This window comes from Sciurus vulgaris (genome assembly GCF_902686455.1).
Source record: "Sciurus vulgaris genome assembly, chromosome: 3".
In the NCBI taxonomy this organism is placed as follows: Eukaryota; Metazoa; Chordata; class Mammalia; order Rodentia; family Sciuridae; genus Sciurus; species Sciurus vulgaris.
Genome location: NC_136463.1, coordinates 155,851,413 through 155,869,066, shown reverse-complemented (window position 1 = coordinate 155,869,066; position 17,654 = coordinate 155,851,413). Strand labels below are relative to the sequence as shown.

General features: G+C 37.4%; 1 protein-coding gene across 5 annotated transcripts in view; it reads right to left on the bottom strand.

Annotated features, from left to right (window-relative positions):
• CYP20A1 (cytochrome P450 family 20 subfamily A member 1) overlaps window positions 1-17,429 on the bottom strand; it is a 62,341-nt gene extending 44,912 nt beyond the window's left edge. For 2 of the 5 annotated variants that reach the window (XM_079130671.1, XM_079130670.1), the window contains exons 1-4: window positions 17,097-17,429; window positions 4,210-4,259; window positions 3,447-3,613; window positions 1,474-1,616 (exon numbers count right to left, since the gene is read on the bottom strand). In XM_079130671.1, the coding sequence (XP_078986797.1) occupies window positions 1,474-1,616; window positions 3,447-3,613; window positions 4,210-4,259; window positions 17,097-17,168 (432 nt within the window). In that variant the 5' untranslated portion in view covers window positions 17,169-17,429. Of the gene's footprint in view, window positions 1-1,473; window positions 1,617-3,446; window positions 3,614-3,886; window positions 4,004-4,209; window positions 4,260-17,096 lie in introns of those variants that run through there. The other 3 variants (XM_079130668.1, XM_079130669.1, XM_079130672.1) reach the window with 3 other exon arrangements.
• Between the last annotated feature and the right edge of the window lie 225 nt (window positions 17,430-17,654).

Genomic DNA, 17,654 nt, shown 5'->3' with positions numbered 1-17,654 from the left:
TGAAGGTCTTCTTCAACTTCTTTATTCAGTGTTCTGTAATTTCATTGTAGAGCTCTTTTACATTCTTGGTTAGATTAATTCCCAAGTATTCCTTTCTCTCTCTCTCTCTCTCTCTCTCTCTCTCTCTCTCTTTTTTTTCTTTTTTTGAGGTTTTTGTGAATGGAATGGCTTTCCTGATTTATTTCTCAGCTGAATCACTGTTGAAGTATAGGAAAGCTATTGATTTATTTGTGTTGATCTTGTGTCTTTCTACTTTGCTAAATTCATTTATAAGCTTTAGAAGTCTCCTGGTAGAATTTTATAGATCTTCTAGACATAGATCATATTCTTTGCAAACAGAGATAGTTTGACTTCTTCTTTTCCTATTTGTATCTCCTTCGTTTCCTTTCTTGCCATATCACTCTGGCTAGTGCTTCAAGGACTATATTGAATAGGAGTGGTAAGAGTGGACAGCCTTGTCTTATTCCTTATCTTAGAGAAAATGCTTTTACTTTTTCTTCTTTTAGTCTGATGTTGGCTTTGTATTTGTCATAAATGGCCTCTATGATGTTGAGGTAAGTTCCTGTGATCCTCTGGATTTCACAAGGGTCTGTGGTGATATGTCCTTTTTAATCTCTGACTTGTTGATTTGTATCTCCTCACTCTTTCTTTAGGTGAGTTTGGCTAAGGGTTTGTCAATCTTATTCATCTTTTCAAAGATCCAACTCTTTGTTACATTGATGCTGTGTATTGTTTTCTTATTCTCAATTTCATTGATTTTGGCTCTGATTTTAATTATTTCTTTTACTGGTTTGGGGATTATTCTTCTTTTTCTAAGGCCTTAAGATAGAACCTAAGCTTATTTATATGGGAATCTAATTTTTTAATGTAGGCACTCAGTGCTTATAATTTTTCCATTTAGAACAGTTTTCACACTGTCTCAGAAATTTTGATATGTTGTCTCTTTGTTCTTGCTAATTTTTGAGAATTCCTTGATTTCTAATCTCATTTTCTTGATCCATTCTTCATTTAAGAGAGTAATGTTCAATCTCCATGTGTTTATGTGGTTTCTGTTATTTTTCTTGCTTATGATTTCTAGTTTTGTTTCATTATGATCTATTAGGACATGAGATTATACTGATTTTTTTTATATTTGCTAACCTTAAAAGGGACTGTTTTAAGTGAGCTCAGATCATGTTTTAGCAAATACTGGCTTAAGAATCCAGTCTAAAAACAATGGAAAAATAGATAAAACTTCCAGTCTCTCTGTTCTCATCATTCTTACTTACACATTGAATCTAGATGTTCAAATGTTTGTTTGGTTTTCTTTTGTAGGCATGTGTTTTTGTTGGTTTTGTTTTAAAATCTCAGGAGAATAAAAATCAGTTTAGAAAAGACGTGGAAAAAGAGTGCAAAGTTAGGGCACACGAACAGTTTAAAAATACACTATTCTCTACATTGCAGAACATCAGACCAAACTATAGAGCACCTTACCTTCAGTAGGAGACCAAAATTACTCTGCAGAGAATTAGTCACACCATTTTCATACAACTTTTTCCTCATGAGATTTTCACTTCCACTCTCATTGCCAGATTGGTACTTCAATAATGACTTTAGCATGGTTTCAAAAGGGTCCACTGAAACAGATACACTATTTCTAAATAAAAATAATCACTCAAAACAAACAAACAAACAAACAAACAAAAAACCCAACAAATACCTCTAGCGAAAAAATAAAGAGGCAGGAAAGTAAGAGATGATAGGCTAGAACACAACAATCTTTTTCACACCCTGGACAGTCTCTTCTAAATGTGAACAGTTTGAGATTCAACTAGCTAATCAGTTTCCCAAAAACATGTATGATCCTTATCTTTTGTTATAAAATGCTACCTTTATCCTTCATACTTGATTTGTCTTATGAATTACCTCCTCTATTCCATCAATCTGTCTAATCCTGTCACAGAACAAGATTCTTTAAATTAATATAGCTTTACAATATACTATACTATTTGAAGGTACAAGGTTTTTCTTTATTAATATATTTTTCAGGTTTTTCCTGGCTGTTCCTATAAATTTATATTTCCAGATGTACCCAGGAACTCCCCACCCCAGTATAAGGGATTAAATTTGGAATCATTTTTTCCACATTTTTATTGGTGCATTATAATTGTACATAATGGTGGAATTCATTGCAATATATTTGTACATGTACATAATATAATAATTTAGTCAATATCATTCCACAGTATTTTCTCTTTCCTTCCTCTCCTCCCTACCCCTAGTGCTTTTCCTCTACTCTACTAATCTCCCTTCAGTTTCCTAAGATCCCCCACAACCTTTCTTTTCCGTTTGTCCTCTCTAGCTTCCACATATGAGAAAACATATGACCTATGACTTTCTGAGTTTGGCTTATTTTATTTAATGTTTTCAAGTTCCATCTATTTTCAAAAAAATGCCATAATTTCATTCTTCTTTATGGCTCCACTGTGTAGAAACACTACATTTTTTTTTTTTATCCATTCATCCATTGATAGACACCTTTGGCTGGTTCCATAGTTGGGCTCTTATAAATTGTGCTCCTATAAACATTGTTGTGCATATGTCTCTATAGTATGTTGACTCCAATTCTTTAGGATGAATATCAAGGAGTAGTACTGCTAAATCATATGGTGGTTCCATTCCTAGTCTGTTGAGGGACCTTCATACTGATTTGCATAGTAATTGTGCTAATTTACAATCCCACCAACAGCCTAAAAGTGTTCCTTTTTCTCCACATCCTGTTTAGCATTTCTTATTTTTTTTTTTTTTTTGGTGCTGGGGATTGAACCCAGGCCCTTATGCATGTGAGGCAATCAATCTACCAACTGAGCTATATCCCCAGTCCTATTGTTTATATTCTTGATGACTGCCATTCTGACTGGCATGAGATGCCAGTAGTTTGCTAATGATGAACCTTTTTTTGTATATTTGTTGGCCATTTGTATTTCTTCATTTAAGAAGTGTTTGTTTAGTTTACTTGCCCATTTATTTCTTGGGTTATTTATTTTTTTGGTGTTAAGTTTTTTGAGTTCTTCACATATTCTGGATTTTAATCCTTAGTAAGAAGAGTTGCTAGCAAAGATTTTCTCCTATTCTGTAGGTTTTCTTTTCACATTCTAAATGATTTATTTTGCTGTGCAAAAACTTTTTAACTTGATGCCATTCCGTTTGTTATTTCTTGGCATTATTTTCTGAAATCCCAAAAGATCCTTCCATAATTCGCATTTTATTATGCGTATTTATAAAGTAAAAAACTATCCTTTTACAACACTGAGTTTTAAGTGTGTAATAAAGACTTCAGTACAATGCCTAGTACACAGTATAAAGTACTGACTAAATAATAGCTAATCCTCATAAGAATAATGTATAGTTTTTTATAAAGATTCATTCTTAAAAGATAAGGATCAACTAATAGAAATTTAACTTACATGTCTTATTGGGGTTGATATGCTGCTTCAGTACATCAACAGTGCCCAAACTAACCACAAGACGCCTGCCAAACCAGAAAGAAACCACAGGCCCATGTCTCTCATGCAAACCAACCAGGAACTCGTGCAAACTTCCACTGTTCATTATGTCTGGAAGATTACCATCTCTAATAAAAGAGTAAAATTTAACAAAATAATCAATTTAACTTCGAAAAAAAATCAGAAAAACCATACTTGACTCTGAATTAACTATGTGAACAGATGAAGTTATGTTTATGAAATTAAAATTACTACAAAATCCAAAACTCAATTACATTTGCCCTCTTGTTATGTTTCTATAGCTATATTTAGGTATGGATTTGAATGAGAAATTACACTACAATGCAAATAAGAATGCTACATAAGGAACATTCTGGAGAACTATCCAACTTCTGCAGCACCTCATTCTGAGATAGCAGTGGACATCTCGATAGGCTGATGAAACCATCAGATCACTTATGGCAATTTTTTTCTTCTTTCCTTCTATCTTAATTCTGTCCTTCTATTGTCAGCTTTTTCTGGCAAGAAGAAATGAAAGCAATTAATGATTCCAATTTACCAAGCCCTCCTTTCAAGCTCTTAATAAAGTTTAGGTGGTATGTCCACAGGTAAATTTAAAGTAAACAAAGAAAGCAAATAAGATGAATTATCTAAAAATATGGTTTACTCTTGATACCAAAAATAAGTTGATTCTACTTGATTCCAGAAAAAAATAATTACTTACTTTTCTTCAGTTGGAGTAATCCCTGGAATTCCTGCAGCTTGTCTGGAAGCCTTAAGGAAAAAAAAAAAAAAAAGTTTAGTATAAAAAGTATCATATATCCCACAGGTCAGATGTGTTTTATCAAGACATGTGCAGGGCCTTAAGAAGTAGCTTTCCAGTTCAATTGACTCTAAGAAATTATTTCTACATTAAAATATATACTTTTTATGTTTTTGTTGCTAGTTGTAGGTGGATATAATACCTTTTATTTTATTTTTATGTGGTGCTGAGGATAGAACTCAGGGCCTCATGCATGCTAGGCTAGTGCTCTACCACTGAGCCACAACCCCAGCCCCAAAATATTTTTAAAATGGCTTCTTTGCATAGAATAGAATTACCTTAATATTCTTCCCTGTACCAATTAAACTAAGTTATTCAAGGAATATCTATTCTTTATCAATTAATGCATATCAAGTACATTTTTGTTCTAAGCATTGTCCCAGCTAGCTTGACTTAAAGAAACAATCAAGCTGGGCTTGGTGGTATATGCCTGCAATTCTGGCGACTTGGGAGGCTGAGGCAGGAGGATCACAAGTTCAAAGCCAGCCTCAGCAACTTAAGCGAGGTCTTAAACAACTTAGTAGGACTCTACCTCAAAATAAAAAATAAAAAAGGCTAAGGATATAGCTCAGTGGTTAAGCACTAGTAGGAAAAAAAAAAAATCAATGTTCATGCTTAAAATAACTTCATCTCAGAAATAACCATACTCCTTGTAATCAAACAGTTTACCAAAATACAATGATTTCTATAGACCAAATGTCTATGTCCTCAAAATTCATGTTGAGTTCTAATTCCCAAAGTGATGGAATTATTAGGTGGTCCTGTAGCCAGGAGGGCAAAGCTCAAGCCAACAGAATCATTGCCCTGGTTAAGTTGGAAAGGAGCTTGTTTGCCCAGTCCACCACATGAGGACACAGCAAGAATGAATATTCCAATGAACCAAGAAAAGATGCCGCACCAAAAACTGATTTTCCAGTCCCCAGAACGGGGAGAAATAAATTTCTATTGTTTATAAGCAACTCAGTTTATGTAATTATAACAGGAGTCCAAGAAGATTAAGACAAGGATATTCTTCCTTTGCTTTAGTGTAGTCATTACCAGTGCCATACAGTCAGCAAGATGTCTGGTATAAAAATATATTAAGTGATAAGAGAATTCACAGTAAACTGTTATGGTAACAACCTTTAAGGAAAGAATTTGGGGAGAGTTTGGGAATTTTGTGGATTTTTTTTTACAATTTTCTACTGGGTTGATGGTTGCTAGATCTGGGGGTCAGTTATTTTAAATTTTATAATAAGTACATGTGGGGTTGGGGTTGAAGCTCAATGGTAGAGCACTTGCCTGGTGTGTGTGAGGCTTTGGGTTTGATCCTCAGCACCACATATAAATAAATAAAATAAAGGTCCATTGACAACTAAAAAATAGTTTTTTAAAAATAAGTATGTTACTTATAAAACTTTTTACAGAAGAGTTCTTAAGTAAAATATTCAACTTAAGAATTAATTCTGAATTTTGTCAATGATATTGACTAGCACCAATCAGAATTTTATCTATTTGGCATTCTGCCTTTTTTCTACTTAACATATATATAAAGAAATATTTATGCACTTATTTGGATACTTCATCATATTGCCAGAATTCTTCTGTTTCTGTTTTTGTTTGTAGTGCTGGGGATGAAACCCAGGCTTTGGGCATGCTAGGCAGACACTCTACCCACTGAGCTATATCTCTGACCCCAAAATTGTTTAATTATTTTCCTATAAAATTACTGTAAAATATCTGGCTTATTTATTTTCATAGCAGCACTATGAAAATCTTCATATAACTTTACATTTTTACTCATTTCCCCAACTTTTGGGGTGTGTGTCCCCAAAATAGAAATTACAGGTTGATGATACTAACTAAAGAGCTTTACAGTTTTTGCTAAATACTATGAGATTGATATTAGGCAATAATTTGTATAACTTGCATTTAACAGATGACAATGTAAAATTTTGTCTTATATACATCATCAAGTTTAAAGTCACAATGGGAAAATGAAGGTGTGATCCCATATTAAACACAAAAGAAAAAGAGAGAGCTGAGCACCATGAAACCTGCCTATAGTTCCAGCTACCCAGAGGTTGAGGCAGATGATCGTTTGAGCCCACAAGTTCCAGGCCAGCCTGGGCAACATAGAGATAATACAGCTTTAAAAAAAAAAAAAAGAAAATCATGGGCATAAATAATTCTAACTTTTATTTTCTAGGCTAAAATTATTAACAAGTTTCCCAATGTCTCTTTTAACTTAGGGAACTGATAACATTCACCTATTATTTCTTCCTTCTGAAATCCCAGGAAAAATGAAAGTAAAGAAATAAGAAAAGAGGAAATTAGAATAAAGAAAACAGAAAACAAAGTAGGTGAACAATTTAACCAATTTCTCTTAAGTGTTAAGCTGTCAGAGGAATGATTAACTGACACAGTTGAGAGCCCTCTTCTGGGAGGGTGGGCCTGCAGAGGATTTCCACAAGAAGCAGTTACATTTGTACTCTATGAAGAAGAAAGGCAGGATAAGATAAAGTAAGTGCCAAGACTCGAATCATTAAAGTCTGCTTACAGATCTTTTGGAGCCCTTAGATTGCCTCCTCCATCTCTGTGGTTACCTCTCCTCTGGAAGCTGACTGAGATTCCAGATCAGGAATAATGGGTCAAGGTGCTAACGTCCATAAGTCTAAGGAAATATTATTTCCAAAGTACAATTCTATAGTAAGTCCAACTGTTTTTCAAGGGTGAAGATAGAACAGAGATTTTTCAAACAGCAGGGTGACTTAAAATTTATTTTCCATGCATACTCTTGGGACGCTATTGGAAAATGATGTACTACAGCAAATAAAGGAAGAGGGAGGAAAAAAAACAAAAACAAAGAGAACCATGTAGCATCTAGGAAATAGAGTAGCCAACACAGGTGAAAAGATTCCCTGAAAAGACATTGAAAGGACAAGAGGTATTGCAGCACGCTGAGATGGTAAACAGTACTGGTAGGAGAAGAACGATGGAGGACTCCAGAAATGATGTCTTCCTGGGGGCAAGATGGAACTAATGTGTTTGAATAGCTGGACGATTTCAGAGTGGTATTATGACAGGTCAATATTTGAACAGTCTACCAATAAGCTGGAAAGATAAAAGCCCTTACACTGTGCAAATAAATACAACCCTTCCCCTAAACCTGGCTTACATTGCTCCATCAAGCTTGAAGAGGGAGTCTTGGAGTCTGTTGCTCTGGATATGACAGTTCATTCGCTAACTTCAACACTTCTTAACAGAAATGAAGGGTGAGCCCCAGAATTCCAGGTAAAATGCTCTTCTACCCTCTTTTTAAAAAAAAGTTTTTTAGATGTTCATAGACCTTTATTTTATTCATTTATTTATATGTGGTGCTCAGAATTGAACACAGTGCCTCACACATGGTAGTCAAATGCTCTACCACTGAGCCACAACCCCAGCCCTGCTTCTACCCTTTACTCTAGCTACATTTCTAGATTACCTAACATAATGAGGAGTATCCCAAACTGGCATGCAACTGGAAAGAACCTGCAAAACTTTAATCTCCTGTATAATCATTGTCTCACCACTATTACATGAGCATAATACAGGGATAAGGGAGTTAAAGGAACCTGGATTTTCAGGAGGACCAAGCCATGTTGGAGTATGGAGCATTCAGAGACCAAGGGCACTGCCCAACAAACCTGAAAGATGTGCTGCACAATATCCATGTGTGGGGAAAGAGGCTGTTATGGGCCAGGCTATATGAGCAATGAGCAAACAGACTCCATTTTGCCATTAGACTCCATTCACGTAAGAAAATCACGTAAGAAAAGCTTCTCCCATGGGAGCACCCCACCTCCCTGCAATTCTGCCATAACAATGCTGCCATCACTCCAGGCTGTGTGTGGAGGACAAAGGAAGGAACAATTTTGCAGGTGTGGCAGGGAGGCTGGCAGCTGAGGAAGCTGATTCCTGTCAAACTTGAGTTTGACCCAAAATATAGGCCCAGTAAACACACACTGCATGACACAGAGTGTGCTTAAGTGAGCAGGAGAAAATCAAATGTGGACAGAGGTTTACACAGGGACAACCGGTCACAGAAACCCACCTGGATCTATTCCTTCCCCTCCATTCTGACTGCTTGCAGGACCTTCTGGGACAGATACACCTGGTAGGGAACTTTGAAGGGCAGGGGCAAAACTGTTTGGAGACTGAACCTGAGACCCAGGAAACACAGAGTCTGCAAGTGACTAAGAATTGGCTGCCCACCACATGGGTGGAACCCAGGGGAGATCCCTGGGGTAGTCTTCCAGTGTGAACCAGCAAGTACTGGGCACTGGAGTTGCACTGATTTAAAATCTCCAGATCAACTGGCATTTAGTGAAGAGCCTGGAACCCACCTAAGCCTAAACCCTGCCTCAAGGAACCCTGCCTTCAGGATTACCTCTCACTCCAGCAATCCAGAGGGTGCAGCATCGTGCTGCAGAAGAACTCACCTAGAACTGCGGAGAAGAGAAGCTGAGAATGTTTTGAACTCCAATGGAAAGAATTCTTTAACTTTTCATCAGGATTTTTTTCTTTTCTTTTTTTAATTCTTTATCTGTTTAATTATGACCTTGATGGTAGATGGACATTTATACATTTTCATATTTTCTAGCATTTTTTAAAAAAATATTTTTTAGTCTTCAATGATTTTTATTTTATTTATTTATATGCAGTGCTGAGAATCAAACCCAGTTCCTCACACATGTGAGGTAAGTGCTCTACCACTGAACTATAATCCCAGCCTCCTCATTTCTAACATTTTTGAAGCCAGTTATTTTTCATGGATTACTTTTTTGTGAATTAGGATATTTGATTAGTATAGTTTTATTTTGTTATATATGTAGTTTTAATTTTCACCTTATATATGTATTTTTTCTCTTGCCTGTTTCTCTTCTTTTTTTCCACTAACAGCTAATTTCTATTGTTCTCACTTTCACTCTTCCTTTTATCTTTTACTTCTGTCTTCTATCCTCCTCCCTCATAATCATCACATCCTGTATCACTTCTGCTCTCTCCCTGTCCACTATTTGAAATTGTAAATGCTTTTACAAACTTGCTGTTTTTATTGTAGACGATAACTCATGATATCATTTCTGTTTACTGTAATAATTAACACTGTAGATGTCATAGTAGCAACTATTCAGTTTAGTGCTGTATATTGTTTGCACTGGTTGTTGTTATTATTTGTCTCCGCCTAAACAGTGAGGTACTGGAAAACTTCATGGACACTATAAGTCTACAGGGTAGAAACTCTACTGCCTCAGATCCATATTGTTAGATGGGAAGACACACAAACATGAAAAAGCAAGGGAACAAATCACCCCAAACAAACCAAGATACTGCAATAACAGAATTCATCAACACCACAGTGGAAGAAATGTCAGAGAAGTTTAGAATGTACATAGTTAAACATAGTAAAGGGTAGGATAAGAAATGAAATCAGAGAGAAAATACAGGAAATAAAAGATCACTTCAATAAAGAAGCAGAGTTCTGGGGCTGGGGTTGTAGCTCAGTGGTGGAGTGCTTGCCTAGTATGTGTGAGGCACTGGGTTTCATCCTCAGCACCACATAAAAATAAAATAAATAAAATAAAGATTAAAAAAAGAGGAACAGATTCTGAAACAACAACAACAAAATAGCAAAACCTCAAAATGGAGGAAACAATAAGCCAAATTAAAAATCCAATAGAAAGCATCACCAACAGACTAGACCACTAGGAAGATAGATCCTTAGGTAATGAAGACAAAAGATATAATTTTAAAAAAACATTTTGTTTTAGTTGTAGGTAGATACAATGCCTTTATTTTTTATTTTTATGTGGTACTAAGGATAGTACCCAGGGCCTTATGCATGCTAGATGAGTCCTCTACTACTGAGCCACAACACCAGCCCCCAAATATAAAATCTTAAAAACAGAGTTGATCATGGAGAGAAGATGTTAAGAAACCATGAAGAGAACTTCCCAGAATTATGTGATAACATGAAAAGACCAAATTTAAGATTTATTGGGATAGACGAAGGCACGGAGATACAAACCAAAGGAATGCACAATCTTTTCAATGAAATAATATCAGAAAATTTCCCAAATCTAAACAATGAAATGGAAAATCAAATACAAGAGGCTTACAGGATCCCAAATGTACAAAATTACAACAGACCCACATCAAGGCACCTTATAATGTAAATTCCTAGCATACAGAATAAGGATAGAATTTTAAAGGCTGAGAGAAAAGAATATCAGATTACGTGTAGGGGAAAACCAATTTGGATCTCAGTTGATTTCTCAGCCCAGACCCTGAAAGTTAGTAGGTCCTGGAATATCATTCACCAAGCTCTGAAAGAAAATGGATACCAATCAAGAACCCTACATCCAGCAAAATTAAGTTTCAGAATTGATGATGAAATAAAAACCTTCCATAAGAAATAAAAGTTAAAAGAATTTGCAACTGGAAAGCCTGAACTACATAATATTCTCAAGAAAATATTCTAGGAAGATGAAAAACAAAAAAGTGAAAACCAGCAAAGGGGGTAACTATACTAAAGGAATAGTCAATCAAAGGAGAAACTAATTCAAATTAAAAAATAGAAATAAACCAAAATGATCAGGAATACAAATCATATCTCAATAATATCCTTAAACGTTAATGGCCTAAACTCATCATCAAAAGATATAGACTGGCAGATTGGATTAAAAAACAAGACACAGGGGCTGGAGTTGTGGCTCAATGGTAGAGCATTTGCCTGGCATGTGTGGGGGCCCTGGGTTCAATATTCAGCACCACATATACATAAATAAAATAAAAGATCCAGCTGGGCGTGGTGGCGCATGCCTGTAATCCCAGCAGCTGGGGAGGCTGAGACAGGAGGATTGCAAGTTCAAAGCCAGTCTCAGCAATGGTGAGGGGCTAAGCAACTCAGTGAGACCCTGTCTCTAAATAAAATACAAAATAGGACTGGGGATGTGACTCAGTGGTCAAGTGCCACTGAGTTCAATCCCTGGTACCAAAAAAAAAAAAAAAAAAAAAAATTCATTGACAACTAAAAAAATCCCAAAAAACAAGACCCAACAAAATACTATCTCCAAGAGACTCACCTCATAGACAAAAACATTCATAGACTGAAGGTGAAAAACTGGGAAAAAACATATAACTCACATGGATCATGTAAAAAAAAAAAAAGGGGGGGGTTGATCTTCATATCAGATAAAGTAGATTTCAAGTCAAAGTTAATCAGAAGCAACAAAGAAGGACATTTGTACTACTTAAAGGGAATTATATATCAACAAGACATAAAAATTACAAATATTTATGTCCCAAACATCAAAAAACCCTTCTCCATTTCAAGAGTCAAATAGACCACAACACATTAGTATTGGGTGACTTTAACACACCTCTCTCACCACTGGATAGATCCTCCAAACAAACACTAAACAAAGAAACAACAGAACTAAATAGGGGGCTAGGGTTGTGGCTCAGTGGTAGAGGGCTTGCCTGGTAAGTGTGAGGCACTAGGTTCAATACTTAGCACCACATAAAAATAAATGAATAAAATAAAGGTGTTGAGTACACCTACAACTAAAAAATTTTTAAAAAGAACTAAATAGTAAATCAATAATTTAGACTTAACAGACATATATAGACTATTTCATCCATCAATGAACAAAAACACTTTCTTCTCAACAGCACATGAATCCTTCTCTAAAACAGACCATATCTAATGCCACAAAGCAACTCTTAGCAAATACAAAAAAATAGAGATAATACCCTGCATTCTACTAGATCATAACACAGTGAAATTAGAAATCAACAATAGAATAATATTAATAATATTATTAATAATAATACTCTAACACCCGGAGACTAAATAATATGTTATTGAATGAGGAATGGATAGCAGAAGAAATCAAGGATGAAATGAAAAAATACTTGGAGGTAAATGAGAATAGTGATACAACATATCAAAATCTCTGGGACACTATGAAGGCAGTGCTAAGAGGAAAGTTCATTGCCTTGAACTCATTCATTAAAAGAATAGCAAGTCAAAGAATAAATGACCTAATATTACATATCAAAGTCCTAGAAAAAGAAGAACAAATCAATACCAAAAGCAGTAGAAGACAGGAAATAATTAAAATCAGAGCTGAAATCAATGAAATTGAAACAAAAAGAAACAATTCAAAAAATTGACAATACAAAAAGTTGGTTCTTTGAAAAAATAAATAAAATTGATACACCCTTAGCCACACTAACAAAAAGAGAGAAAAATCACATTACTAAAATTCATGATGAAAAAAGGAAACATCACAACAGACACTACTGAAATATAGAAGGTAATCTAACTATTTTGAAAACTTATACTCCAGCAAAATAGAAAATCTTGATGACATCAACAAATTTCTAGAGACATATGATCTCCCCAAACTGAATCAGGAGAAAATACACAATTTAAACAGATAAGTTTCAAGGAATGAAATAGAAGATGTCATCAAAAGCCTATGAACTAAGAAAAGCCCAGGACCAGACAGATTCTCAGCCAAGTTCTATAAGACCTTCAAAGACGAATTAACACCAATACTTCTCAAATTATTCCATTAAATAGAGAAGGCGGGAACCCTTCTACTCAATCTATGACACTAGTAATGCCCTGATACCAAAACCAAACAAAGACACATCAAGGAAAGAAAACTGCAAACCAATAATATCCCTGATGAACATAGACACAAAAATTCTCAACAGAATTCTGGCAAATCACATACAAAAACATATTAAAAAGATAGTGCACCACGATGAAGTGGGGTTCATCCCAGTAACGAAAGGTTGGTTCAAAAAATGTAATTCATCACATCAATAGACTTAAAGACAAGAATCATATGATCATCTTAATAGACGTAGAAAAAGCATTTGACAAAATACAGCATCCCTTCATGTTCAAAACACTAGAAAAACTATCGATAATAGGAATATACCTCAACATTGTTAAAGCTATCTATGCTAAAACCAAAGCCAACATCATTCTAAATGGAGAAAAATTGAAAGCATTCCCTCTAAATACTGGAACAAGACAAGGATGCCCTCTTTTACCACTTCTATTCAACATCGTCCTTGAAACTCTAGTCAGAGCAATTAGACATGAGAAAGAAAGTAAAGGAATATGAATAGGAAAAGAAGAACTCAAAGTATTTGCTAACAACATGAGTCTATATTTAGGAGATCCACAAAATTCCACCAGAAAACTTCCAGAACTAATAAATAAATTCAGTAAGGTGGCAGGATATAAAATCAATTCTCACAAATCAAGTGTGTTCCTATTCATCAGTGATAAATCCAATGAAAGAGAAATTAGGAAAACTACCCCATTCACAATAGCTTCAAAAAGAATAAAATATTTGGGAATCAATTTAACAAAAGAGGTGAAAGACCCCCACAATGAAAACTACAGAACACTAAAGAAAGAAATTGAAAGACCTTAGAAGAAGGAAAGATCTCCCATGCTCTTGGAAGGCAGAATTAATATTGACAAAATGGCCATACTATCAAAAGTATTATATAGATTTAATGCAATTCCTATTAAAATCCCAATGACATTCTTCATAGAATTAGAAAAAGCAAACATGAAATTCATTTGGAAAAATAAGAGACCCAGAGTAGCCGAAGCAATCCTTATCAAGAACAGTGAAGCAGGAGGCATCACAATACCAGATCTTAAACTATGCTACAGAGCCATAGTAACAAAAACAGCAAGGTACTGGCACCAAAACAGATACATACACCAATGATACAGAATAGAAGACACAGAGACAAACCCACATAAATATGGTTATCTCATACTAGACAAAGGTGCCAAAACTTACATTGGAGAAAAGATAGCCTCTTCAAAAAATGGTGCTAGGAAAACTGGAAATCCATATGTAATAAAATGAGACTCCTATCTCTCATCCTATACAAAAATCAACTCAAAGTGGATTAAGGGGAGCCAAATGCGTTAGTGCATACCTGTAATCCCAGAGGCTCAGGAGACTAAGGCAGGAGGATCAAGAGTTCAAAGCCAGTCTCAGCAATTTAGCGAGGCCCTATGCAACTCAGCAAGACCCTGTTGTCTAAATAAAATATTTTATTTTAAGTAAAGTGGATCAAGGACTTAGGCACTATGGGCTGAGAGATAGCTCAGTTGGTAGAGCGCTTGCCTGGCAAGCACAAGGCCCTGGGTTCAATCCCCAGCACCGCAAAAAAAAAAAAAAAAAAAAAAAAGGACTTAGGCACTAGAACAGAAACCCTGCACCTAATATAAGAAAAATTGGGTCCAAATCTCCACCGTGTCAGTTTAGGATCTGACTTCCTTAACAAGACTCCTAAAGCACGAGAAGTAAAATCAATAAAATGGGATGGAATCAAACTAAAAACCTTCTTTCCAGCAAAGGAAACAATCAACAACGTGAAGAGAGAGCCCACAGAATGGGAGAAAAATCTTTACCACACGCACCTCAGATAGTGCATTAATCTCCAGGATATATAGAGAAGTCAGAAAACTTAAACACCAAAAAACCAAATACCCCAATCACTAAATGGGCTAAGGAACACTTCACAGAAGAAGAAATACAATGGAGCAACAAATATACATAAAAAAATGTTCAACATCTCTAGCAATTAGAGAAATACAAAATTAGAATGAGATTTCATCTCACGCCAGTCAGAATGGCAATTATCAAGAATGCAATTTTATTTTGAGATAGGGTCTTGCTCAGTTGCTGAGTTTCTTGCTAAATGACTGAGACTAAATTTCAGTCCTGCCTCACTCAGACTCTAGAATTTGCAATTATTCTTCCTCAGCCTCCATGGCTTTTGCGATTTGTGCCACCAGTGTGGCCTTTTTTTTTTAACAGTTTCCATACGTCGCCAAAAAAAAAAAAAAAAAAAAAAGAATGCAAGTAACAATAAATGTTGGTGAGGATGTGGGGAAACAGGTACATTCATACATTGCTGTGGGACTGCAAAGTGATGAAACCACTATGGAAAGCAGTATGAAGATTCCTCAGAAAACTTGGAATGAAGCCACCTTTTGACCCAGTTATCCCACTCCTAGGTTTATACCCAAAGGACTTAAAATTGGCATACTACAGTGATGCAGTCACTTGACAATAGCAGCTCAATTGACAATAGCGAAGCTATGGAATCAACCTATGTGCCCTTCAACAGATGACTGTATAAAGAAATAGTGGTATACCTACACAATGGAATATTACTCAGCCATAAAGAGGAGTGAAATTATGGCATTTGCTGCTACATGGAAGGAACTAGAGAATATTATACTAAGTAAAATAAGCCAATCCTGAAGAACCAAAGGTCAAATATTTTCTCAGATATGCAGATGCTAATTCACAATAAGTGGGGTGGATTAGAGGTACTCTGGATTAGACAGAGGGGAGAGTGAGGGTGTGGGGGTATGGGGCAAGAATGAATCTGACATTATTACCCTATGTGCATATATGATTACATGACCTGACCTGTGTAACTAAATCACATACAACCAGAAGAATGAGAAGTTATACTACATTTATGTATGATGTGTCAAAATGGTTTCCACTGTCATGTGTAACTAATTAGAACAAATAAAAACTTTAAAAAAAATTTTAAAAATCCTTAATTTGACCATCTATAGTGACTCTATATTCACTTTGTTCTTGGCACAACATCCTCTTAACCCAAAGGTGGACCTAACACTGTCTATATATAAAAATATATATTAATCTATTTATGATATATATAACTATGGGACATATATCCGTAACATATAAAATTGCATTGTCTGATATGTGACTTGAGTGTTACAGATATGAGCTATTAAGAATGAAATAGAAGAACTTGTGATTGCCTCGGTCCTGACTGTGCCAAGTGAACCACCAGTATTTCCAGTGAATGACAGCTGATCATGTCATGAAGCGTGTGATATTATTGTTAATAAATTCTGACATTGTGGAAAGGCACAAACGTTGTATGGTCTATTTTAACATAACAGTGTTGATTTCATAAGTTGATCATAGATAGTCCTCTTTAAAGATTATCTAAATGTTCAGGTTTCCTGAAGTTCGGGACCGTGTTTCAATATTCCAGACTAATCCATTTACCACTCGGAAAAGAAGGCCTAGGGCTGACCACCGTCACGGGAGATGGACTCGGAGCTGCGCAGCTACTTTTCCACTTCTATCCTAAAACCACGACGCTGCTTTCCAGGACCCGTTTCAAGGATGGCTCCTCATCGGTCAACCCTCCTGTTTCGAGATCCGCCCGCTGAGGTGAGCGAACGCAGAGGAGAAAGCGGCTCGGGACCCCGAGGTCCGGCTCAGCGCAGCCGGCAGCCAGTGCGCCGGCCTCTGGGGCCCGGCGAGCCCGAACCCCAGCTCTCCGGAATCCAGCAATGACAGATCGCCAGACAGACGGGAGAGACGACGGCACAAATGCTGCGAGAACCCTCGGGAACGGAAAAAATTTCCTCCCCGAGACCCTAGACAACGGGATGTGGGGTTCGCAGAGTTACTGCCGAAGGGCGGCCGGGGGCCGGGGGCCGCCCGCGTGCGCCCGCAGCGCTCAGCCCTCAGGGCCGCCGGCTCCCGGCCGCTCTGAGCGCCTCGCGGCGGCAGGGGCGGGGCGCCATGTGACTCGGGTGCGGTCCCGGACGCTAGTCCTCCCCTCGGTCCGCCCCGGGGCAAGTCGACGTGGATGCGAGAGACAGAGGCAGGCGCGGCGGCCTGGGACCCCCAGAGGGCCGAGCCGGCGGTTACCGGGTAGAGGTAGAGCACGGCTCCCACCAGAGCCAGCAAGAAGGTCACGGCGAAGATCGCGAAGTCCAGCATGGTTCCTCGGCCCAGAGCCCCGTCCGGGCTCCTCAGCTCCGGCAGCAGCGCCCCAGCCTGGTCCGCCTTGAGGAATTCGCATGTGGGCGGAGGCACCTGCGGGCCCCGCGACGAATGGGACGCCGGGGGCGGGACCAGGCCTGCGCCCGGCCCGCGGGGAGAGCAATGGATCGCCGAGGGCCGGGTCGGGGCCGAGCCCCAGGCCTGTGTGCGAGCCTGGCGCCCCAGGATTGTGGCTGACGCGACTGTGCACGGAGTCTTGGGAAAGCAGAGGCCAGACTTCTACGAAATATTTTGGGATACCTTTGATCTGTCCCTACCAACACTTTTCCCAGGGGACTTAAAAGATAAAAAAAAATCAACTATAGAAAAAATCCTCTAAATCAATGTTTTTTAAATGTGGGGCCAGCCGCTGTCACTGTCACCGGGAACGCAGATTTTCCGGCTCCCGCACCAGACCTACTGAGTCGGACGCTCTTGAGGGGG